The sequence below is a fragment of the Coloeus monedula genome (assembly GCF_965178545.1).
Source record: "Coloeus monedula genome assembly, chromosome: 1".
Taxonomy (NCBI): domain Eukaryota; kingdom Metazoa; phylum Chordata; class Aves; order Passeriformes; family Corvidae; genus Coloeus; species Coloeus monedula.
The window spans coordinates 120,275,091-120,301,913 of NC_138781.1; the positions used below are offsets into that span (position 1 = coordinate 120,275,091).

Here is a 26,823-nt window from a genome sequence, read left to right on the forward strand (position 1 = left end):
ACCAAACCAACCATTCTTACATCCTTCTTGTGGTTTCTTATTGTCCTGGAGGGCATGAAGAAAAGAACCAGCCCTCAGCTGTCCTTGAAAACAGCTTCTCACAAGCCTTTAATGTAATAGCTGCACTGTCCTTTAGCAGCTGAACATTAACAGTTCACTACTGGCCAGTACTTCACTACAAGCTTCATTTCATTTTAAGACTAAAAAAAACAAAACAAAACAGAAAAAAAACAAAACAAAACAAAAAAAAAACCCAAAACCAAAAACCTCAAGATAATGTAACTTTGTCTTTCAAACCATTTACTGTAGCCAGCCAAAGAGCTCTGGGAAGTAAGAGGCAACATAGAAAGAACAGTTGCTCAGGGAATAGATAGGAGGTTATAGTTAATGTTACATAAAGTTGCCAAAGTTGCTAGACAGGCTGCCAAGGTGTAGCACTAGGTAGTTTGAAATGGCATTATGGAAATTTTCCACAGTATTAGCCTGTTCTGATGATTTTTTTAACTTCTGTTTGAATTGCTTTTCCTAAAGCAATTTGTACATAGCAGCTTTCTTATTCAAGGCATCAACACTCAGTGTCTCATATAACTACACCAAAATATTTTTTAATAGCTGGAATAGTTTATGTGGGAGTAGAAAAATATTTTAGAAATTCTACCTTGCAGGGATTATAGGCCATCAGAACTACTAAAGCCAGATAACCCTGTATTTAACAGAAACAGTTCAAAACATGAGCAAAGCAGAGGCTGAAGTGGGACAGCCTTGTTAAATAGTTGTCAGAGTGATAAGTGATCACAGACCAACCCGAAACTCCTAACGACCTGGCAAGAGGAGTCACAGCAGAGAAGGGCTGAGCTCCGTGTCACACGGGAAGGCTGCACCACCTACTGTCTCCCCAGCAAGGGTGAGGTTCTCCCTTTGAACTTGGTCCCCCTTCCACTATGAGGAACACCATCACAGGGACTGATCAATCCAATTTACTTACAGATTCTCCAGCAAGCCTCCAGCAATTACAGGCATTGTACTTTCACAGTAGTTAAAAAAATCCTCACCTCCACTGACTGAAAGGGCTCTAAGAAAACTATTTCAAATTTTATCATGCTCCAGTCTTCCAACCTTAAGTTACTAGATAAAAGCTAAGTAATATAATCAAGGATATGATTCTTTCAACTCAAGATCATCCTATATCAATCACTATCATTATTTGGGCTCTAATTTTATGATCTTTCCTTATCTTGGTTTTGCTGATTCATAAAATGAAGAGTCAGAGCTAAATTTAGCAATGGAAAATTTTATTAAATAGATTTTTCAAAGTTTAATGCATATTCCTAGTGGAAATTCAAATTATATTAAATTTCTTTACAAAGCCAAGTTAGCTGGAAAATAGCAAGGAGCTGGATAAGATCTCATTTCATTGCCTTCTTTAGCAGTTTGCTTAGTTTGGTCCCAAGAAGGGAGTCTCCAGGTCAGAACCAGAATATTAACTGAAGAACCATGCTATTTTAACTACTTGGGATTAATTTTACAAGCCATCTGATTTCTAGGAATCAGCAATTAAATAAAATAATTTAAAACCATAATGAACAGCAGATGAGGGACATCCCGCTTTCCATGAACCACACATTTATCTGTACAGAAGAACATGATAGCAGTTACCCCAGAATTAAAATATATGTATATCTCAAGTCACATCCCTATATCAACATTAAAAGCACATGTCTAGACCTAAACCTTAATAGCTCTAAATTCAACCCAGATTCAATTTAAAAAGTTTTGTATTAAACATTTTTTTGTCAGTCAACATGACAGTGAAGATGGCATCTGAGTGAGAGCTACCAACAGTTTAAGACTGATAAAGAAGCCCAGTAATTGCACACCTTGATTTATCAAATACTATTCTTTTGCTTTATGAGGCAACAGTACTTGTTTTCTTGAATAGGGTGAAGCCCCTTCATGCTTCCCCCAGCCTTTACCAAGAGGTGTACTAGCAGTGGATGCTACTGTGGATTTCAGGTTGGCCAGCAAACCTCTCCTGGGTTTCTGCTGTTTTGACTCCTCTACAAAGAAATGCTTCTTCCGTTCTTCAAGCTCTTTTTGCAGGGAAGACACTGTTTCTTCAAGCTCAAGAACACGTTTAGCCCAGTTCTGAAGACTACTCATTTCTTGATCCTACGAGGATAAGGCTGTGTTAGGTATGTGAACACTGCATGGTCTCTCTCATGCAGTTAATTTTCTGGTTCACATTATTTTACTAAATCCATTAATTCCCTTGTTATTACTGTGTCATATGGCTATTCAGTACCCATTTCCTCTAAATGACATCAAAGTAATTAAAAACCCAGCAAACCAGAGGGCCATAAAATCTAGTTAGAGACCAACTCTGACCAAGAGACTGATGTTAAAATGCTCAGCCCCACTGTGCAAAGAAGAGATGTTGTTCTAGGAACCAGATAAAGGTGGCTTTCCTGCCTTGCAATTTCTGAAAGCAAAACTGGTCAAAATCAAAACTCTTACATCTAAGTCTGCTAACCAGGACTGAATAAATGCTTCGAGTGGGCAAAACATGGAGTGTTAAATACGCTCTCTAATCTCTGTGATTAACAAAATCACCTTCCTATTAAGAATGGATAGGAAGGTAACTGCCAATTAAGAAATTCAAGTCAATTTTCAGTCTCAGATTTAAACTAAAAAGTATGCAGAAAGTAATGTAATGTTCCAAGAAAGATATCACTAAGCAGTTATTATACCTGCTTTGCTTCATTTGCAGATTACAAGTGAGGCATAGATTCAAGGTATCAAGAGTTCCAAAGTTTCATTCATTTTTATATAGAAATCTAGTTGATATCTGAGGTCAGATGCTGTAGACTTTAGGAAGTCCCTGCTTTTGAATGAAAGATGCCTATTTCTGTATTAACCAGTTCACCTGCCCATTATCTCTCATCCACTTTGGCCACCTCTGGCAGGACTGTCAGGATAGCTTTAAAGCCATAGATCCTTGGGCCTTGTTGCAGTAACACTTGTGCACTGACACCTTGCTTGCCTCAGCAACATGCCTCATGATGAGTTCTAAGTAGCCTTTTCTTTGCTTGACAATAATTCATGACATCTTTAGATTAGCAGGCTCTGTCAGCACAGTTACTCTATTGACAGAGTCTATCACTTAAGTTGAAAAATGAGTTTTGTCTTACAAGATTCAAAGTCAAGTAGTGAAACACAAGGGCGCTGAGCTCATAATTCAGGAAGTTAAACAAAAAAATGCTGACATCAAAACAAATTGCTAATTTAAACAGCGTTTTTATGTCCAAAAAGATGCAGAAGCAGCCGGTACAACTATAGATACAAGCCATATAAAGTTGCTTTAAATCATTGACAAACCTTGAGCATGATTGTGTGCTTCAGTTGACTGTTTTCTTCTGCCATTTGTCTGTAGCCTTCATTAGCTTCTAGCAGGGTTTCATTTAGTTTCTGTATTTTAAACTTCAGAGATTTTATAAGCTGAAAATACACATGGAAGTTCAAAACAGCATGTTTTACATTAATTTTGTTGATGGCTACAACAATGCAAACTGCAAGATCAAAACAAGAAAGTCTGCTTCTCTCAACCTCCTATGTCCCAGGTCATCATTTCAGGTGATAAAATACAGCTGGAGCATTCAAAGGCTGTTGTGTTGAAGCTACTATGATTTACAGACCTGTCAATCAACAAACAGTGGCACAGACTAAGCTACATCTGCAACAGCCTGCTCCATTTCAGTAAGAGTAATTAAAAGAACACTTTTGTCTCATTAACACTATTCATATAAAGAATTGAAGCATAGTTACCACAGAAGACCTCACCTTTCTGATGGGAATATTAATGGATTGAGCCCCAAGAGGCAAAAGAAACTCTGAAGCAGAAAAATTGATGGTATCATTAATTTATTCTGCAAAGTTGCTAAAAAAACTCACACCCTTTGCCCATGTTCAATGGCTGAATGGGAAGAAAAAAAGTGGTGAATTACTCGTCACACATGCACTGATCTTTGAGGCAAAGCAGCAGAAAGGCTGGAACCAGCTGGTTTAAAACCTTCTCACCTCAGTTATTGCCAGGTATCAATCTCATCATTCTAACACTTTCTAGCCACACAAAACAATCAATAACTGTATACCCAGAACAAGCATAAAAGCCAAACTTCCACCGAAATTTCAAAGTAACATAGGAAAATGATGTAGGGCTCTCGAAAACAGGAGTGGAAAACAAATGCTAGGGCCATAACACAAGACATTAAACTTGTTAAGGAAAAGCAAGTTATTTTTGGAGTATTCTTCCTCAATAGAAAAGGATTTAGTTCACTTTCCATTTACATGGTTTATTAGAACCAGCTGGAACTATTTCTCCAATCCCTACTCTTATTTGATATTAGAGAAAGAAGCAAGACTGGTCTCTCCCCCTTCTCCCCATCCTCTTTAAACATGGGAAACTAACTGTAGCCTTACAAGAAGATGACTCAAGGAATAGAATAAAAATGCGTATTTAAAAATTAATGTTTTCCATAACACGGCCTGAAGCTCATAATTCCCACCTCTATATGCTATTCAGAACACCAAGGTCTTGTTTGAAGAACAGGGACATTCACCTTTACTTGAGTTTAGGGTGAAAGTGGAGTTCAGTACTTCCAGGAAGGACTGCTTTAAAGCACTGTTTTGATTTTAGATCTAAACTTACCAGATTCTGTAAATGTTCCCCTGTTCAGAAGCAGGCAGCATGTCAGGAAGGAAAGCACTGAGGTCATGGCAGCAATATTTACAATAAACTCCAACATAAGACTAAACATACTTCCAACTTGCACCACATTTACCATGACTTGTTACAGTAGCAGATGGCTTCACAAACTAGAATAATGCCAGAACAGCCTCTAGCAAAAGTCATCCACAACTGAGCAAGGGGTTTTTTTTGATAAACTCAATACCCACTTGCAGGAATCTTCATGCTTTTGTCTACAATGCAGATCTTTAAGCCTTGAACTATGACAGTTTACAATCATTATTCCCAGATTTGTTAAATATTAAGATAGAGCTACCTCTTCCTTCTCTTCACATTGTTTCTGCAGTCCTTCATTGGCTTTCTTCATTGTCCTGTCCATAAGATCTACAGGCAAAAGAAAAGTTTGCTTGTTTATATACATTCCCAGAAGTAAATTGAACTTTGAATACCCAGGTTACATTCCCACCTCGTTCCATGTTATTTTCAGTAGTAGGAATATCCGAGTTCAGACTTCCCAGAGCCAACAGCCTCCCTGACTGTTCATCAAGTTGCCTTTCCAATTGCAGTATTTTCCTCTCTCTATCCTGAAGAAAAAAAAAAAAAAGAGCACGCAGTAGAATTTGTCTGCATTTCTGCTTGATTTGATGCATTACTGCACATCCTTCAATTACACCACACACACACACACACAATTGTAAATTATTTCACAGGTTATGGTTAGGAAAGCACAGTAAGGGATAACACTCAGGTCACAAGACCTTCTAGGAGGAAGTTTCTTTACACAGGAATCAACTCTTCCAGTCTGTGGATTTCCAAACTGTATTAAAAGTAACCATATGGCAGAAAGGAAACTTTAGTATGTCTGTGCTAAACACTGTTGCCAGTTAGCTTGCTAAATCAGGAAGAACATACTTCATAGAGCTACATTTTCATCTCAAACTCTTTTGCAGTATCTGTCAGATTGCTGGGGTGGTATTTCAGAGTGAGAAACCAAACAAGTGGCACCATCATGAAAAATTATTCATCTAATTCTGGTTCTTTGAAGCTGCCCACTCGGATTCATGCACTGTGCTCTCCTTTGTCAGCTAACACTTCTACATCTCAGGGATTTCATTAGTTTCTTTTCTGACTTGCTACCAAAAGCATCTTGCTCTTTGAATCTTCCCTTATGCAGCCTCTTGACCAGTATAAGAGCACTATTAAAACTCTTTTCCTCCACCTTAACATGGGATATAGGTAGGATTTAACTGAACACAACAACAGACTAAGTGGAGAAAAGAGTCAAGTGTAAAGCAGCTGGAAAAACACAGCCCATTACATAATCTGGTGTTGCTTGTCAGCACCCGAATGGAGAGCTGTAAAAGCAGAAACATTTATATACTGCAATCTACAAGAGAAACCCACTTCTCTCATGTCTTGAAAGGAACCTGCCTATCATCCATGGAGTGTGATGTCTTATCAGTTCCATAACAGGAGAGTGCAGTGAGAAAGCTCCACTGGTGGACACCACAGCTGTTCTCTTCTTCCACTACAAACCTTCTGAAAACAAGACCCACAGGTCTCATCTGTTGCTTGGATGCACTAAAACATCGAGGTAGAGGTTAGAAAACTGAGTTGCTCACAGCTAACCTGGCTGAGTTTCAAAAGGAGCAACATACTGATGCCAACTGTGAGCAGTTCTATGTTTAAGTACATTCAGAAGATTCAGTTCTCTCCTGCATAAAGTTTGATTTCTCATCAGTTTCTTATCCCACAATCCTCCCACCACTGCCAGACCAGAGATCAGTTATCATTAAAATAGCTATCCTGTAACAAATTCCCCATCACCTTTTCAGAGTAGCATTTGTCTCTACATCCTATGATCCCAAAGATCTCCAGAAAGCCAGACTCCTGTATACATCATTCCTCTGTGTGTTCCAGTCATTGCACCACAAAGATAAAGATGACTTGGATTTAACTGAACTGTGCCCTCAAAGATCATGAGGTTTAGGTATGCACTACAGGTAGTACCAGAGAGAAGACATCTGTATGCTTATGGTTAGCACTGAACACAGAGCAGCAAGGCTGAACTGCTAGTTATTTTCCTTGTTTACTGCTACATTCAAAATCCCAGAGTGATTCTGTGAAGGGAAAGCAAAATTTACAGTTAAGAGGCTAGAACATGTTTTTAGCATCAGTCAAGTCATACCTCAACTTTCTCTTGTTCAGCTAGAAATTCTTCTATGGGAACGTAATGGTCTTCAATTTGTTCCATTGCACACATATATGCATGTTTCTTAATGGCCTCTTTATACATTTCAAATTTGCTCTCCAGTTTTTCTTCATAACTGTCTTTCATATCTTCCAAGCGGTTGCTGAAGAGAATGTGTTAGTTATATATGATGCATTTACATTCCAGCTATTACATTTGGCTACATGTATTCAACTGTCAATGTTGAAGTTTTTCTCTGATCAGAAATAGTGAAATGAAGAGACAAAGAAGTACTTTTTTCGTTTTTAATCTCAATGATCCTACAGACTTGCACCAAAGGATAGTTTCTACTTGGCATATACCAAAAAAAGTTCTGTAGAAGAACACATACCTAACACCTGTCAAAGAAATATTTTATAAGAAAATCCACCAACATATAGCAATAGAAATGACCACACCCATTTAGATGTTATGTTTGGAGCATATTTCCTGGGGGCATCTTTCACTTTGGGTTTTGGTTGGTTTTTCTTTTTTTCCATTTAAGATAAATGCCAAATTCATTTTCATAGAATCATAAAATGGTCTGGGGTGGGAGGGGACCTTAGAGGTCATCTAATTCTAACCTCCCCTGCCATGGGCAGGGACACTTTCCACTAGGCCTTTGCAACATGTCCTTTAAACACTTCCAGGGATGGGGCATCCACAACTTCTCTGGGCAACCCGTTCCAGTGCCTCAACACATCCACAGTAAAGAATTTTTTTATAACATCCAATCTAAACCAACTCTCAGTTTGAATCCACTCCCCCTTGTCTTGTCATTACATACTCTTGTGAGAAGTCCCTCTCCATTTATTATTTCAATCCATTACACATTACTCCTGTCACAATTTAAAAACATGCCCCATCAGTGATGCAGAACATCACCTCAATAGAGAAAGAGCATCAATGCTATTTCATGTGTTTGGCCAAAGGCAACCAAACAATTTTAAAGCCAGTGCAGGTGTTAAACCAGAGGGTGCTCAGCTGGCAACTTGGTGCTAATTTTTGTTAACGATTCAAACAGCAGGAAACTGATTTAAAGAAGAGTTAAGAGGAAGTGAACTCAGCTTGAGGAATCTGGACACACTTGAAAAAATTCCCAAACATCAGTGCAGGGAGCCACAGCAATTTATAAGACAGTAAACTAACAGTGGTTCCTCAGTCATGCAGAGGAGCTCAAAAGAGATATGATTCAAACTACCTTAAGCACATGCATGCATATTAACGTGACAGAGTGTATGTTGGGAAGAATCATCAGTCTTAGTGGGGTACCTGTAACAATCTTCCCCATCTGCTAAGTAGTAACAACAGGACAAGTTCCAGTAATTACAAATTACAAATTAAACAGAGGAAAGTTCAACAGAAAGCAGCATTACTTTTTCATTGTAAATGGGAAGAGGCTGATCTGTACAAGTTTAACGTTCTTTCTTCCCTTTCCTTCAGAGGTTTTGAAACTGTCCAGCCCTAACTTCTCTAAATAACGTGAGTAGGTGTGTTCTGAATACACCCATATATGTATATACATACACATGTATGCATTAATACATGTGGAATCCTTTCAGTCTCAAAGCAGACTGCAATATGACTTGCCTCCAGGCTTCCTCTGTTTCCAACAGCTGCCGAAACATTGCTTCTGCCATCTCTTTACGTATCTTCACCTCCAGAAGGAGCTTACTTTGCCTTTCCGCAACTAACTTCTCCTTTAAGTTCTCTGCAGCTTTCAAGAGATCCTAAATTGAACATATTTCAGTTCAAAAAGCAAGATTGAAGCACACATTGACATGCATCTCCAACAAAATATTCATACAGGTAGCCATCCACAGAGGGTAGTTTTACAAGCCTATGTTTTTTAGGGGTCTGCACCAAAAGTTAAATATTTTCAAACATGAATTTCTACTACAAATACACCCTACATCCATCTTGATGGTTTCCGCTATCAAAAAGTTTAGTACTGTTTTGGCATTTAAATGTTAGTTTGCACAGCATAACAACATAAAGCCTACTTGATTTTTACAGTTTATTGCTATTAGATTGTATATCTTTGTTTTTAAAATGTTGCATCTTAACTTGTTACTGCTGTTTCCAAAAAAAAGGCATAAAACCCGGAATTATGTTATTTTAAAGATGTATACTGCTTCCCTAGTCTTCTTGTTGAGCAATCAGTTGAATTCCAAATTTAGCACTTGACCTAACTAGAAAGCCACAGGCATCCTTCCACAACGACACTGAACTAGGCCACTTTAAGTCTAGTCAGTCTGACACTGAACAGAAACTTAAACTTCCCATTTCATGCAGCTTCCAGCACATCTCTTATGCTAAAACAATATTAGAACTAATAGCAATTGCTTTCTTGGGTACAGTTCTAAGTAGATGTGTATCTACCTCATGACTCAGAATGGTGATGTCCACTTCCTCTTCTGCAGAGGTTTCAGTACTGTCAGGAAAGTCATCTACAGATGTGTTAGCATCAAAATGCATGATAGGTTTGCCATCACCTCCAACTAACTTTGATGGAAAATAGCCAAAATTTTTGGGCAGGATTGTCTGGATAACCTGGAAAATCCAGAGCAGATTTACCAATGCTATCAATATTGCAGGTATCAGAATACCAGGAAGAAGTGACATGAATACGTTGTTGTATTTACACAATATTTCATTATTACGTATCCACTAACAAAAGCTTACATGTCTCTTAGCAGAAAAAAATCAATATAACAATTCTTATATGAATATTCTTACATTCTTCAGTACTCTAAAAAGAGTGAAAATGGAAATATTATCTGCTAGCAAACTTAGTGTCCTTGTCTAGACAGGTGGTTTCTCTTCCCCTAAAGTATAAGGGTTTTGGTGTAGTTTTCTGCAAAGTTAATCAAAAGTAGAAAATCCTTAAAATGTTTGCTCCTTCCTGAAATACCGTGACCAGGATTCAGCAATCCATGCTATTTACATAAAGATTTTTAGTAACTATGTCATAGGACAACTTATCAGAGAAGTTTGTATCCACAGTACACACTTAAAGCAAAAGTCACACCTGAAGAGAATTAGAAGTCCTCCTCTCTGAGATCATATTAGACATGCTATTACAGATTTGTAATGTGTCAGAACAAATCTGTGGTTCCAGACTAAAAACTTAGTGTATTTCTGCCATGAAACACAGCACAGCCCACCATCCCACTCCCTGCAAGAAGCAGCTTCAGGAAACCTGAATGAAGTTAAGGCCAAACCCTGAATTTAATGGGAGACTGAGACAAGGAGCAGAATGAGGCCCCCATAATCCAGGAGGAAATGGTCATTGACCTGCTACAGCACTTAAACACACACAGGTCTATGGGGCTGGATGGGATCTACCCAAGGGTACTGAAGGAGCTGGAGGAAGAGCTTGCCAAGACACTTTTTAATTGTTAATTACTTGCATTTAGCCAAATAGGAGCAATGCAGTTACAAAAGATCTCATTTAGAATACAAAATAAGACAATACTCCTTTAACTACCACTAACTGTCCAAGAAGTACTGAACAACTCATCTTGTGCAACAGATACTTAACTGCACCCAGGCTAAGTAATTCATCAAAAGCTTGAATTGAAATCCTGCATTTGCTCAGATATATGGTATAAAATCAGTCATATCTGAAAGTGCCCTGACTATGTTTTATACAGAACATCAACAGTGTAGAACAGAACAGCCAGACACCTGCAGTTGTCTTAATTTGTTAGTGCAAATAGGTTTGAAGATGGGAAAGACTACTAGAAGCCTTTTAGAGAGAGGCCACATGCAGAACATTAATATGATAAATCAAGAATCCAAATCACACTCAAATTCATACAACCTGATCATTTCACAAATCAATGTTAACAAAAAAAAAAAAAAAGCACAATAGCAGGGACAGTAGATACACTCTCACCTGTCTGGCTATAGCTGAAAACTTCATTACATGCAGTGTTTCATCATATGTAGAAGCATGCTGATTGATGTTTACAATCATACAAGCTTTGCCTTTCCCACAAAAAAAAGGCTGAAACAGACGAGTCAATTTACTCTCTCTGAATGGAATATAACTTGGCTTCACCCTCAAGGAGAAAAAAAAAAAATCGTAAAACAAAATAAAAATTGTGAAATTGTGGGGTGTTGTAGCTTACCTTAATTCTGTTTCTGTCTTTCAGGAAAGAGATCGAGTATGATGCTCATTTAAGCCTAAGTTATTTCACATCAAAGAGCAAAGACTTCATAAGCTCTCCAACAAACGGAACTATTTAAAAGTAAAAGTATTATAGAGTCTGCATCACAGTTCCCTAGTGTTCCAAAGCAGAGTGGAGCAAGCCAAAAGCTAAGTACAGGTCATCTATCAGCTGCCTGATGAATCTGTCTGTATAATTTGGAAGGGAAGAAGACAAAAAGGGAGCTCTGTACACAGAGTGCATTTTTCATACGCATACACTAAAAAAATTTTGGTAGTTTCCTGCAAATTGCCTTTTCTTGCTCTCCACAAACACCAGTTTTGGAGAAAAAGTTCCTTATTATAGTGATACCTATAATAAAGAAGACTGCCAAGACTCTATAGATTTCCATTTTTCTCTGTGCAAACAGCTTGCAGAAACATAAAGGGATACTTAGGATTTCCACCTAAAACTTGGCACGTTGTAAATAACTTGTCACTTACTTTGGATTTTGATTTTGCTTCAGTGCTGCAATGCATTTTCCAAGGATGTGAAGAGAATTATTAATATTTCCTGCTTCTTTTAGTCTGTCTCCAAAGACGTGTGTTTTATTACACCTCTCTGATCCAGCCAAGTCACAGAAAGACAACCTGCATGAAAGTTATCCAGAACACACACATGAACTTGTTTCTAAACAGTATGAAAAATCAAGTCTTTTTATTTCTTAGTGTGTCTGGAGCACAAATGAGTGGGTTGCTTCAGCCTACCTAGATCACAGAATAAGCTGTACTTCAGTGCTGAGCTTTTGTCCAGAAGGCACTACACAGAGTATTCAGGATAACAGTGTTAACCTATCTATCTCCCCATTGCATATAAAGATCCTTGAACAGGATTGCTGCTCCTAAGATACTCAGCACATTCAGAGTAGTCTGCTTATAGCATCCATCAGAAACTTTGTGGGCATTCTTACACAAAGAAATCAGTTCAGGAACCCAAACTCTGTTGCAATCCTAAAGTAAGTACTTCCAGACAAGATGAGGTAAATTTGTGGAACAGTTCTGCATGATAAGACTACAGTACAGGAATACTTTGACAGTCACCTCCACCAATTCCAGTGCTGAGAGAACTGCAGGATGGCAGGGGGCTTCAATGCACTGTTTTGAACACAGAACCATTTGTACACTGCTGCCAAGAGTAGGCCTGAAGTCCTTCCTAGCTCACCTTAGAGCTCTTTGCTTGGCTGCAGCAATTCTGTGCTACTAAACTCAGACCACTGAATCATTCCTCATGGAAAAATATGTTACAATCAGGAAATCATCCTGGATAATCAAGGAATTTAATAAATTTTCATTTATATTAGGAAAGCTGTTGAAATACAGGATACTCTGGAAGTTGGATAATTTGTGTGACCAAACCATTACTCACTTATACATAAATCTATTTAAATAAAATTATTTGTAAGACCATAAACTTTCATACAGCTGAAGTAGGTCCTATACAAATTATTAAGGCACATATTTCAAATGTGTGAAAGCCTTATGTTCTTCATCCTTTCCAGCACAAGATGAAAAGCTTTTTTCTTCCTTAAGCAACATACAAACTGTCATTCACATGACAGCAGCTGCAAGCTTTGCCAGGGGGATACACTATGACAGGGAACAGCAAAATAATATGGATGCACTTATTTTCTCAAGTTATCTTTTCTTAAGAGTATTTATCACTGTAACATCTGACATTAAAAGGTGTTATCTCACAGTGACGTATGTTTATTACCATCTCTGCTCAGCAGAGACAAGAAAGAAATCAGTAGGAGCAAGGACTGAACTAAAACATTCTGTTACAGGTTGTCTGTATTTTTCTGTATCAAGCTAACTTAATCAGAAGAAAAAATACATACCGTTCAAAAAGAGCTATCTAAATGGCTTCAGGCCAGAAGATTAGGCTGCTTCCTCTAAACCATGAAAGAAGAGAGACTCAAGTGTAAGGACTTAACACCGCTCTCACAGGGTGCACTTACATTAGGATTTTATATTAATGGAGAACAGTTTTTAGGCAAATCACTTGATGATCCCCTCTGACTGTACATTGGACCATGGAGCAGTCTCAGAACATGTCACCAGCATTTTTTGGGATAATAGATTTTAATTTGCATTCTAGGAGCACACCAAATATGTTGTCACAAACATTCAAACCATAAAGTCTGGTCTGGTCCCAGAGTAGAAAGATACACTGGCACAGCTTGCACCTTGGGCCCTCAGCACCAACTGCTGCACTCCAGCTGTAGAGATCAACCTCTATCTGCCAGACACTCGAATTCTGCTTTCCAGGACATATAGTCTGGTGCTGCACAGTCTTACTCTGCCACCACCTCCCCATCAGGTGAGACAATGCACATTTCCCTCAATTTATACACTACTGACAGAGTTGCTCCAGCAAAACCTTACAGTAAGAAACAGGAAAACACTTCTGTGCTTGTCCCCGCTGAGCTTCCAGTCAGTTTATGTGCTCAGTGGAGTTCTGATTTCCTTCTCAACTCTCAGAGAATTTGTTTATTATTAGAAAGTTCACCAGTTTGACATGCTTACACCTTATTAATTTTTCCAAAATATTTACATTCTGGTAATCATGTGAAGCATTCACTTACTCTGATACTCCAAGAACACATGGCTGATGCTCATCAGTTAGCTTGAGTAGCCTGATGGAAAATATACTGTGACTGGAATGGAAAGAAGTCCTTTTTAATAAGAAGTTATGAAAATTAAGCAGTCACTGAAGCAAAGTAAAATTTGTATGCTACAGAAAGCTCAGTTCTGAAGAAAGGACAACAATTAATTCACTAGTTGCCTTAATACATTAGTTACTTTTGCAATGCACTCATTCAGTAGCAAAAAACAGCAATAGAAGCTGTATTTTATGACTTCCTATTTCTTTCCATACAGGAAAAGGAAAAATATCACATGAAGCCTACAAACTGTCTAGGAGAAAAAAAACCAAGCCAGTTCACTAAAGTCTACTGAGTACTCATGTAGCTACTTCATACAGAAACCTTAGGCAGTATCTGGACTCAGTAAGTCTGAAGAATTAACTTAGAAACAAACAGTGGGGAAAAGGGAATAAGTTCAAGTTTTACAGTCCTGTAACTTTGCCTACTTCAATATGCACAGTTACTTATTAAGTTTTAATATAATTCTGTTTTCCAGAAAGGCTGAATTTTAACACTTGAAAATCTGGTTTAGAAACAAGCTACAAAGGCAGTGGACATGCTGCCTGAAACCAAAGAGAAAAGTCTCAGAACCAGAAGTGCCCAGTTTATCTGATATATCAGGCAGCACAGCACACAAACTGCTCTAGTATATGCCTAAAGCAGTGGGCATTCTAGGTATAAAACTCTGTAAGAGGAGCGTGAAATTTAACAGCAGATGTCTTTAGCTAACACAGAAGAACATAGCTCCTTCTTTTTAGAGGAAAAAGCAGGCTTAGTAACACTATGATTGTATTAGCTAACAATAAAACATGGCCCTTCCACACTTAAAGGACAAATTACTAAGAGGTCATTAAAATCAAGAAAGGAGGCATTTTCAATAGAAATTATACAACCTTCTCTATTTCTTCTCACTCGATTAAAAGCTGGATTCTCCCTGATCCCTGTCCAGAGCCAGGTAAGAAGCTAGGAGTTTAATTCTTAAGATACCAAGTAAGCTCAGTTTGAACACAGCAATCTAAAAGCACCTAGAAAATCTAGCAGCACTGCAAGATACCACATGACTTGCTCCTTCCTACATCCCCTAGTGACAAGCTCCAGGTTTCCAAGAATTACTGCCAATTATGAAAAGCTAGCCAGCTTTTCCCTCAATATCCTCATACAGCCATTCTCACTCAGCACCACCAGCATTTGCCAAGATGCATAGCTCTGTTGGCAATCAAAAATGAATGTAATTTGATCTTTTTGGTTGTCCAAAGACACCGAATAGCAACCTGAGTCCAGCTACTATTACTCATAATCTCTCCTAGTTTTCTTTCAGAGAATCTCATAACAAAACCAGAATAATCAAGGGAAGTATTAAACTATTATTGAAGAGTGATTCATATCACACATATTCTAAAGTCCCCTCCCTTCCCCTCAAAAGGGACAGAGTATGCTTATAATGAGATGAACAAACCTTCTACTTGATTGCTCATTCATTCTAGTACAAGCAAAGCTTCGGTTCTTGTTTCCTATTTTTAGTAGTCTGCAGCCTTCTTCAGTGCTCTGAACGTTAATCCACTTCAAATCTGCAAAAAGAGATCTTTTACGTACACTTCTGATTATCAGAGAAATCCTATGAAACTGCCCAGGCCATAAAACAGTATTATTACCTTTAATGTAACAATTTCCTCCTTGATCCTCACAAATCCTTAAAACTCTGCGCCTTTGAGTTTTTGATGTAGATAATACATTTAATAGGTCATACACATATTCATTATAAATTTCACAGAAGGAAATCCACACAGATGCTTGTGTTCTTTGGTGCATATTAGTCCTATGAACGTCAAGTGGAACAAAGTTCTTCTCTGCTAACCCAAAACAGAGAAAGAGTTCAAAGATCAAACAACTCATTGATAGATTTTTGTATCAGTATAAAGAATCTTCTAAAAGGACCTATAGAACCTGCTGAATGAAGGCTTAGATACATTTGTGTTGTACAATTAGATACACATAGATAACTTTAGCTTTATCCAAAAATGTTCATACTTCTCAGCAGTCATCTGCTACTAGAATATGGCCAAGTTCTAAGCTGATGGCCTTGCTTTATCACAAACTTCCACCAGTTTATACATTATATTTGCAGAACTAAGTCTCCATCTACCCCCCAAAAGAAGGGAAACTACCAAAATATTTTTACATAGTTGCCCTTTTTCCAGGGAAAAGGGACAAGAATTTGGTCAAAACCTATATATATTTACTTTGCAGGATAGTATAGGGATTTTTCCCATCCACTGGTAGTTACCCACTTCTTTTTCTAAATTCCCCACACAAAAGTTTTCCACTTTACCGAGAGAGTTAGAAGGGTGATTGTCTGAAGTACAGTGAGAGGAATCCAACTTCACATCACAGAAATTTGTTGTAGTATTTGAGATGCTCTCTGTCTCCTTGAGAAAATAAGAGACCATCATATCCACATGAACAGACAATAAGAAAAGCAGAAGTTAAAAACTACAGCAATTCCAGTACTTAAGACTTAAATATTGAAGTAGTATTAACTGTTAGGCCACCTTACTCTGGCTGAAAGTTAAATTTTCTGAATTACACTGAACTATAATCAATAAAAGCTCTGTTACATGAATTATTGCTCTCTGCTACTCCCAGGAACCTGTTTTGGTTGCTAGATGCTGCTAACACAGGAGACTTAACTTCACAGTCCTGGGAAGCAGGACTCTGTCAGACTGCAACAGCCCAGGATGCCTTTATAAGCTATTGAACAAATCAGAACAGTGCTTCAGTCATTCAAAAGAACAGGAGAAGGAGGTTCCTCCAGGAGCAACTGCCAAGGTGGCAGGACTTAAGTTACGACAAACTAACACTCTATGTTGCTTTAATTCAGACTGAACTAAAAGGCCATTAGAAATAGACAACAGCATAGTTTCTTTAAATACACACATTTGCTGAATTTCTTTACACCAACAAAATTGTTTTAAACCTGCCAAGATTCACCAAAGCACAGCCTTTAAGTTACCTCTGGAAAAACTAGTGTAACGAAGTAGCAGCTCCCACTAGAGTCCAGCATCTTTACATACCACCTCTCTCTCCATATTTTATAGCCCCCTATAAATCAGGACATTCACCCTGGTTTCTTTCCTGAGAGAGGGTCATCCTACAGTAGAAGGGAAGTAGATCCAGAGAAGCAAACCTTACCGCTGCAGCTATTCAAGTGCAGCACTAACTTGATCAGGGATTGACTACTGATGCCAACATCACCCACTTGGTATACCCAAACCAGAATTCTCACAAACAGAGATGCACCACTTCTCTTTGTAAGAATTGAGATCTTCAATTTTAGAAATAAGTAGCATAGAACAGAATTACAACAAAATCAAACAAGTGAGCATTTTGCAAAGGCTGCACTGTCCATACGATTGTGTTTCTTGAGTATTAGAAGTCTAACCACAGCACAGATCTTATTCATTGTTTGTGAAGTGCTAAGCAGGGTATGGGACTGACACACATAGTATCTCATCTATGCACGTCAAAAATGGAGTGGAATTTAGAAAACCCATTACCACATTACTTGTGCACATGATAAGTTTTTGTAAAGGTATTGTGAGAAAACTGAGTGAATTAACTGTTGCTGTACTGCTCTTCAAATGAAATACAGAAAAGATCATGAAGACTGCCTACAAACAAGTGGGAACAGGAACTGACATTGTTTGCCAACAAAAGCAGATGACATCTAAGAGAAAATACAAGAGCAGGTGGGAATAGAAATGCAAGTAATGCATCTTTTAATCCAGTAAAAAGCAGTATTTAATCCCACGAAGAGAACCAGGAAATGGAAGGAAAGAGAGGGTATGAACCATGCTAAGCAAGAGCTGTTGCAGCAGTACTGCATACAGAACATAAACAGTAGAACATGAAGTACTGCAGTAACTCAGAGCACCTAAACTGAGAGAATGAAAGTTCTTTCTGTAGGACATGTAAACTGAGCCTGGGAAAAGAGCCTACAGGAATCCATGTAAACTAAAGCCAAGCCCACCAAATCGTATCTGCTCTCAGATTACAGCTTGAGAGAGCATCCAAACAGTGATGCTATTCATTCACAAGCTATCAGGAAGCACAGCTTCAGAACTGGGGATCGTTGAGCTATCTCTATGGAAGCATTGTAACACATAAACAAGGTCCTGTCACGTAGCAGTTTTCTGATTCATTTTTACCTGTCCTTCCTGATGGTGGAGCATTGCTTTCTTTTCACTGCAGTGCATCATCATCTAGATCACCTTTTGCAACATTCAGTAATTAAGCTATTAGTAAGTCAGACTGTGATTTAACAGTAAGAAATATTTTTATAGAGTTATCTTCAAAATAAGATGTTGACCTCCTGTTCCAGACCTTGGACTCCTGCTTGTTCCTCTTTTCAAGGCTGTAGCTTCCATAAAATTTTTAAAGATATTTACCTACTCTCCTCCTAACCATCTCACCTTTTCTTTCAGACCCCCTCATCCTCTGCACATGCACATACACATGCTCAGAGACACTTTCAAAATAAATATGTCACCTTTCAAATCTTTTCATCTGAGATATTTCCTCAAGAGTTAACCAGACTCAGACTAAACAAAGTCTTGAGTTGCAGTGTTTAAATTAAGCAACAGTATTTAGAGTGGAACTTTACATATGAATTTGAGTCACGGGATATTTTGGGGGGGTTAACTGGAGTACTTAAACAATGTTACTATTAAAGACCACAAAAAAAAGAAAACCCAAACATTATTTCTATACATCCCAGAATTCATTTAAAGTTGCTTTGAATGATAACCAGCTAAGCCTACTGCATTATGGGATTAAAAGCACAGAATCACAGTTCAGGGTAAAAATGTTCTGAACAAAAGGAATCTGACAACAAGCTGCAATTGGAATTAAAAGTATAAAATAGTCCCAAATACATGGATGCCCATTTTCTGGTGAGACAGTTTCTTGCCATGGAAACAGAAATTACTAGATAATAAGAACAGGAGACTGCCACAGTAAAGACTTCTCTAGTCTACCTACAGTCTTCAGAGACCAGACTTAGACACAGACTATCCTCTACAGCAGACAGGAGTCCCTTTAGGACATTCATCTTGTGGCATCTTGCTTCACTTGCTGAATCAGAAAGTTTCTTTATGGAGTTACATAAATCAGAGGTTTATTAGCTTTTTAATCTGCCTTAAGACTGTCTTCCACCAAAAGGGACTCTCCTTGCCTTCTTCACTGCCCTTGCTAAGACAGTGCCATCATCTCTCCTGAGCTACTACAAGCCTTTGAATGACTGCACCAAAGTCCAGCCAGGGAACCTGACCTACAAGAAGAACCAGGTTTTAGACAGGTCCTGTAGCTCTCTTTTTAAGGGATACTATCACCACAGCATCAGAACTGCTCCTCTAAAGAGGAGACAGCTTCTCACTAGAAACTGAGATTTGGCTTTGTGATGGTTTTTGGTTTGAACTGTGTGCTGCAGAAAGTTCTTCTAGTTTACCCTGAGCTCCCAAACCAGCCAATTTTCTTATTGTCCCAAGGTTCACCAAGTATGCATACCATAGATTTATATATACATATTTATAAATAACCAAAAATGGAATAAAGATTTTTAAAACTTCCTTTCTTACAGAATAGCTTTAAGAAGCATTTGGTCACTGACCTCTTTCAGTGTTGCAAGAATAGCAGTTTTTAAGGCTTCTTCTTGCTTCACTTGTTCATCTTCTAGTTTCTTAACATCATTGCTCAAATATGGTTTGAAGTTCATCTTCAGGTAATGTCTTCCTCTTATGTGGTTAAAAATCACATCAAGTGAGCGAGGTAAAATACCAAGATCTTTTGAAGTCCCTTAAAAATATTACAAACTTAAGTGTAGACATTCATGTAAGCTTCTCATTGGATTTTGACTCAGTTTTTATACATGCAAATATTTTATACCTTGGATAGTGAATGTCTTGCCTGCATTTGTAACTCCATAAGTAAACACCAGTCCATTCACTCCATTAACATATGCTCTTACTATATCTTTCATTGAGCCTTCAAAAAATTCACTCTGAGTAGTTTCTGGTCCAAAGACCTTGGATAAGGGGAAGAAAGAAAAAAAGGAGTGACAAATGGCACAAAGAAGTTTAACGAGCAAAATATTAAGTACTGATTAGAAGTGACTAATTTTTCAGAGCAAGCTGGGTAGGAGATACTAGCTTAATTTCCTGTCTTGCCTGAACCCCTTCTGAATCAGTGTTTTCTGCTGGGTTCTCACAGGATGCCTGTGCCTGCTTAATTCTGAGAGGCACTCAGGCTTGCACTCATTTTTGAATATTTTCCTACTCCTAAAATAAACTGCTCAGAATTCTACTGAGCCCATGCTGTTCAGTGGATACTTTCAAGAGCTCTGCTGGTAATGTAGAACTCCCTCCTCACTCTGCACCAGTTACCCACAATTGAGGAGAAAAATCAGCATTACAATGGCCTAAATAACTCAAACCCTGGAACTGTTTATCTTTGGGTACTGTAAGAAGAGAACTTCTTGTACTAGGCAAAGTTAAGAAATTTACTTTCAGTATAGAAGGTTTAAGCAGTTAAGGTGCTATTCTTTCAAAAGGATGTTACTAAATACATGCTCACATAAATTCCTACAAACATAAGGTTTCCTGTAACACTTGCCAGATAAAAGCACCTGCAGGAACAGCAGAACCATGGTAAGTCTGTGCCTACAAGGAGTTTCTGTAGCATGTAATCAAAGAAAACCACAGACCTGCCAAAGAAGCTTCCTTGTCTCATCTAATAGGCACCTCCATTGTAATACAGATTTCTTGACAGCTTATCAGTAATTAACAAGCAGTCTTTTTTTTTAAAAGGCAAGTACCACCACATGTAATTAAAAAAAGAAAAATTGCATTGCATGACATAATACAAAATTCAGCTTTCATTACAGTGAAAAACAAAAATCTAAAAATTTTAAACAATTTGGCCTACCTGAGAAAAGGTGAAGCTATGCACAGCATGACCAATCCCTCTTTCACTGTTTTTCATTGCAGAAGACTCTTTGGGTGCATTAAGAATTACTGTCTGGGCATCTTCAATAGTTACACAACCCTTAAAAAAAAAAAGGCAAGGTAAACCAAAACATGACAAAATTATTCAGGAAGAAAGCTATCTGAACAAAACAAAAAATGAACACTCCCTCCAAAACTCTAGTGTCTTCACCTATTTACCAGAGCTACAAGAAGTCCCACAATTTACATATATCATGTCGAGGCATGTCACCACAGAGATATTCACTTCACATGAAAGCCAGAGGATAGACAAAGTCAAGGCAGTCCTCTGGGGTTTTCTAAGAGGTAAAAACTTTTACTGGCAGTCCTTCCAGCAATTTTTCCTTGGGAACACTAGCTAAATCCTGGTATTTTGTGATTGTCACTTGCACAATCACTATGAAAACAAAATTATATAGAAAACCACTGCTTTTCCACATCAGTCATTTTCAGTGTGAAATAGACTATGAGCAGAACTAACAAAGTAAGAAGTCTGAAGTGTTACCCTTGATTGATAAACAGTGTTACCAGTAATGAAAGAAACTGAATTAGTTTCAAGCAATTTGATCACTATTTCTCAATTAAGTAAAGGTAAAATACAATTACCAAACACTCACTAGCTAGATATATGTAGGATGCAGTGTCAAAGGAAAATTTATTTTACACCAGACTGGCTACCAAAGATGCAAACTGAACTCCCAGTATAGCTTAACAGTGTCTTGATGCATCATCTGAAAGGATTAATTGTAACTAAATCTGACATTTATGTTCAGAGACAGGCCAGATTTTCTAAAATTAATAATCCATGTGTGGTGTGTACAGACTGTTCATATGAACACACTGTTCTTCCTAGAAGTCTCAATTAACAAGTCTGCTTATTAACTGATATAGAAGCTCTATGCCAGTAATTAACTGATACAGACCTCATAGCAGCCTACAACTTGCTCATGAGGAAACAAGGGGCAGGCACCGATCTCTTCTGTCTGGTGACCAGTGGCAAGACACAAAGGAATGGCCTGAAGTTGTGTCAGGGCAGGTTTAGGTTGGATATCAGGGAAAGTTTCTTCACCCAGAGGATGGCTAAGCACTGAAACAGGCTTCCCAGGGTGAAATGGTGACAGCAGCAAGCCTGACAGAGCTCAAGAAGCATTTGGACAATGCTCTCAGGAACACGTTGTAACTCTTGGGGCTGTCCTGTGCAGGGCCAGAAGCTGGACTTTGATGATCCTTGCAGGTCCCTTCCAACACAGCTTATGCTGTGACTCTGAGAAGCTCTAAAGCTGCTTTCTGAATTTAGACCAATCACTTGCTCACTGTGCCAGGCTCTGAACCTATGTAGTCTAACATTTCTCCCACATCACCAGGACCAGAAATGCAGGTCAGATGTACCAAACCCTAGAGAATAACCCAGCATCTGCAGCATGTGCCATCAGCTGCCACCAGCCTCATAGAAGCCTGTGAATAGAGACCCAAAGCAGTCAGATCTGCAGAGCTGGAAGCCAGCTGGTAACAATTCACTCCATTTGACTCCCCCAGCTATCCCTGCAGGTAAGTTGGCAGGAGCTGGACCATTGCTGGCACTGTACGCATAATTTATATCCAAAAAATTCAACTTCCTGCTTTCCCACAGGTGACTCTGGAGAATCACTGGCAGGAGTACAGAATTTCATCCAGAGCTCTTAGGCTTTACTTCCATAAATCATTATCTCTATAAGCAACAACTGAGCAGTTAATCAGTTGATTGTCTTTGTTTAAAGCATCAGCCTACAACTGTAAGAAATAGGTCTTGGGTTCTACTTTTTCCTTTTTTTTTTTTTTTTTTTGTGCCACATATTTGGAACAAAGGTGCCTCCTTGAAAATTATGCATGGCAGGGAGGAAAAAAAGACCTAAAAATTAAATTGATCTGTTTGATTTAATGATTAGGAAGTGAGGTTTACTTGATTGTTTTATGTGGGTTTCTTCCATTTGTTATCAAGCATTTTCTTCTTGGATTCAGGTGATAGTAAAGAAAGTAGAAAACACTAAAAATGTTGAAGATCTTTCAAACATTCTGTTTTTGTAGGCTGAGAAAAAACAGATTATGCAGGTAATAGATTGGAAGTTCAACCATTTCAGCACGAACTATATGAAAACAAAAAAGAAATAGTACAAACTTCAGTGTTCGCTTTTTTCCTCCCTGCTTTTAAGATATGTCTCACTCCAAAGAGGAATATGCTAAACAACTCACGAAACAATTTGATTTTGCAAATCAATTTATACTTGGAGCCAGCTCAGACTGTGGAATTTACCAAACTGGAAGCACTGTGGCAGTACACACTATTCAAGGAGAGCTGACTAAGCAAAAAAAAAGGGAAGTTGAGGAGGGGAAAAGAATTATCCAAGTGAAAATGATACAAAGGTTCCAACTCTGGTAGATCAAAAGCAAGAATGCATTTTTAAACAGCAATTTGCAAAAAGCAAATAAGAACTAATATTAAACCCTCCTTAGAGTTCTTGAAGCTGACTTCTCTTCAATCAGAGAGCCTGCAAAGACAAGGGCTAAGAGATATGATATAGAGACCTTGTCTTCCAAAGACAGCTAAGGAATTCTTTGCATCAGTGATCACAATGAGGGGAAGGGGAGCACTTCTGCATGTTTGTACATCTGTGCATATAAAACACCAAAGCATCTGAATCTGACAATGTAGAGATTCTGTAGAAGATTTCTGACAGGCTCAGCAGAAAGTCAGCATGATGAGGTAGGAGATTATTCAAGCAGCTCAAAGAAACTCGAGGGTCAGATACTCAAATTACCCTTAGAATTGCATAATCTCTTCCATGGAACTCCTTTGTATCTTGAGCACTACACGAAGTTGACACCAATTTCTAAATAACGTACCCGATGGAATTTTGAAGAGCTGCAGGTGTGCATGTCTATACCACACAAATTATTAAAAATCGCGGGGGTGGGAAAAAAACCACCTCGCCATCTCACCAGGTGCCCACCAGTTCCATGTGGGGGCAGTACAGGGCTTATGCAAAAGAAAGTTCTGCCTTACAATACCGCGTGTTGTTCAGGGGAGAAAAAAAAAGTTATTTCTTAATTCTACAACGAACCTGGGATTCATGGCTTTCAAGCTCTGCTATAGAAAAGGGCCTCACTCTCAAGAAGACTTTCAAAGGCTCATATACCTATTCATTAAAGAGAAAAAAAGACAAAACACAGTTATAATTGCCACTTTTTAAACAGAACAGCCTCAAATCAGATCAGCATACATATCTGATACAGCGTTTCCTATTTTATATTAATGCCTCACTTTTTCCTTTCACATCAAGTTCAGACTCTAAGCTTTTATTTGCTTCTTTACCTTCTACTGTCCTTAAGTAACTCTCTTTTTGTGTACCCCCCCCTTCCCACTGCCCTCCCCTTAGCATTCTTTCATGACAAAGCCAGTATTTTGATTTTAAAAGAGCACACTATCAGAGGCATAAACTGCACTGCTTCCACCTTCTGGTCTCCCTCTGTACTGAATTCAAGCTGTGTTATTCTAACAGCTGCTACACAGTACTGCACTTCCATTTTGTATGGAGTATATTCAATTAACACTGATTGACACATTCTTAGCCTCAAGAGACCACTTCCTTACCACTATCCAGGCACCAGACCCTCATCTTCCTCACAGTAACAACCAGGCAACCCTTCTCAGTTGCTCAGGTGGCCTTTTCCATCCCCTAACCACTATACAACAGTCTCCCCACCCAGGTAAAGCAATAATAGCAAGGGAGCATTTTAGAGGGATCCCAGCACTCCTTCATTTCTCAAGGACCTTCAGTCTTTACTTTGGCAATATTTCATTCAGCAGATGGATTTACTAGAGTTCTCCACAGTCCTGTCATGACCGGCACTAATCAGACAAAATGAAGCCACCCGAGGAAAAGTCATCCAGGAAACATACCACTCTAAAAAAGCATAGATGGCTATCTTCTGTTCAAGTACAGCAGAGCAGAAGATAGATTTTTAAATAGATTTTTATTTCCAAGCACCTAACAAGCTTTCAACACAGATCCAGATGCTTTTTAAAGCCTATTAAAAAGAACAGTCCAGCCTCATTACATTCAAAGTGCAGTTACCGAAGTCCTTTACTTTTTTTTCCTCAAAGCTTAGCACATCACATCACATAGCACTGACCACCTGTCTGCATTTGGTATTGCCTATGACCTGTGCATAAGCAGTGAGAAATAAGCAGAAGAATCAAACACATCTCAGGGGCAGAGGAGTACAGCAGTTTTTCGTAAAGAAACATTTGTCAGAATTAAAGCTTTAAAAAAACCCAAAAAACACCCAGCATCACCAGAAGACACCCTGTAAAACCAATCCACACCTGCTGTTCCTCTGTATTAGGCAACAGTGTTGACTCCAAGGGTGAAGGTTTACCCTCTACATTCAGAAAAGAGACCGATTCCAACACATCACACACTTCTGTGGAAACGTAGTTTCTGCCCTCATTAGCCATCGTTCTCTGCAAAGGGACTTGCAAGGAAGAGGGAAAAAAAAAAAAAGCCCATCATTTTCTCAGAGAACAGACCAAAATACATATAGAACAAAACAAAGCTAGGGCCAGCTCCTATATAAACGAGCACTTCCGCAGAAGACAGGGTTATCCAGAGACGTATGGGAGTACGACCTTTAAAAAAAAACCACCTGGCAGGTTATACTCGGAAGCACTCAAGGGAAAGCACGCTAACAGCCTCAGCTGGGCACTGCTCTCATCCACCGGGGAGCGCTGGCCGCAGCCTGCAGCCCCCTCGCCGGAAGGCTCAACACTTGCAGGCACCCGGGCTAAGAACCACGCCCGTTCCCGAGGCCGCCGCGCCGTGTCCCGCTCCCCCTTCCCGGGAGCGCCACTACCTTGGCGCGCGCGGGAGCCCGCGAGCTGCGCCCGCGCAAGGGGGGCGTTTTGGGGAGGGGGACGGGCGCTGATTGGCCAAGCGCGGAGGGAGGCGGGCGCTGATTGGCCAAGCGCGGAGGGAGGCGGGCGCTGATTGGCCAAGCGCGGGGGAGCCGGTGGGGGGGGCGGGCATGCGCAGAGCTCCCTCCGCCCGGCAGGGGGCGCCGCCGCACAGCGTACGGCAGGGGAGCCGCCGGCTTGGGAGGGAGGAAGGGAGCGGGGGAACCGGGAGGGAGCGGGCCGGGCCGGGCCCAGCCAAGCCGCGACGGGACGGGACGGGACGGGACGTATGCTCGAGACGCAGGGTTTGCTTATCGTCCGTAATAAGGCACAGCGTTAAAGAATTTGTTTGAAAGGACAGCGGCAGCTCGGCGGCCAGAGAAAGAGGGGTGTTCTGCCTGTCAGAGAGCCGCGCCGGAGGAGGGGCTGGGGAGGATGGGCGGGAGGGACGCGAGTACCTAAATGTTTCCATCCGAACGAGTTATATAAAGTTAGAGTGGGTGTTACGTAAGCGTTCCGACACTGCCGTGGTGTCGTCGTGAACGAAGTAAAAAAGTAAATCGCAAAATGTGCGGGTCACGCGAAAGCCAGAAGTGAGCAGGGCAGGGACCGTGCGCCGCGGGGAAGGCGGGATGAGCCCCGCCGCGGGACGGGACCCGCTCCCGGCTGGAGGAGCCCCGCGGCAGCCCGCGGTCCAGCGCCTTCCACGAGCAAAGCATCGACCTTCCCGGTAACACATACAAAGCGCTCCTGTGTGAGCCGGCCTGTTCACACAGTAGGCAGGCAGCAGTATTTCTGCACAGTACGGGACCCAGACACAAGGGTAAAGCTGCATTTGTGTTTAAGGGTAAGTTGGAGACAAGTAAAAAGATGTCAAAGGAAATTGGTCTTTTAAGTGCCACAGCTGAAACAACATCGATGGGACTTTAGGTCATTTAGGTGTGCGCAAGAGGCACTCTGTAGGCCAGAGGTACAGCCAGCCAGCTGTAAGCTGATACAAAACTGTTTCACAGCAACAGGTTTT

At 39.6% G+C, this 26,823-nt stretch overlaps 1 protein-coding gene across 1 annotated transcript; it reads right to left on the bottom strand.

Moving 5' to 3' along the window:
* Nucleotides 1–1,893: 1,893 nt before the first annotated feature.
* Nucleotides 1,894–25,364, bottom strand: LOC309574982 (kinesin-like protein KIF20A; the record flags this gene model as incomplete). The annotated part of the gene is made up of 18 exons (XM_082285066.1): nt 1,894–2,169; nt 3,376–3,495; nt 5,061–5,128; nt 5,211–5,328; nt 6,933–7,098; nt 8,565–8,704; nt 9,357–9,527; nt 10,876–11,041; nt 11,632–11,778; nt 13,773–13,844; nt 15,289–15,400; nt 15,485–15,682; nt 16,162–16,258; nt 19,498–19,682; nt 19,773–19,911; nt 20,811–20,930; nt 23,968–24,042; nt 25,233–25,364. 18 exons carry the CDS (start codon nt 25,362–25,364, stop codon nt 1,894–1,896), a joined length of 2,502 nt encoding a protein of 833 aa, XP_082141192.1.
* Between the last annotated feature and the right edge of the window lie 1,459 nt (nt 25,365–26,823).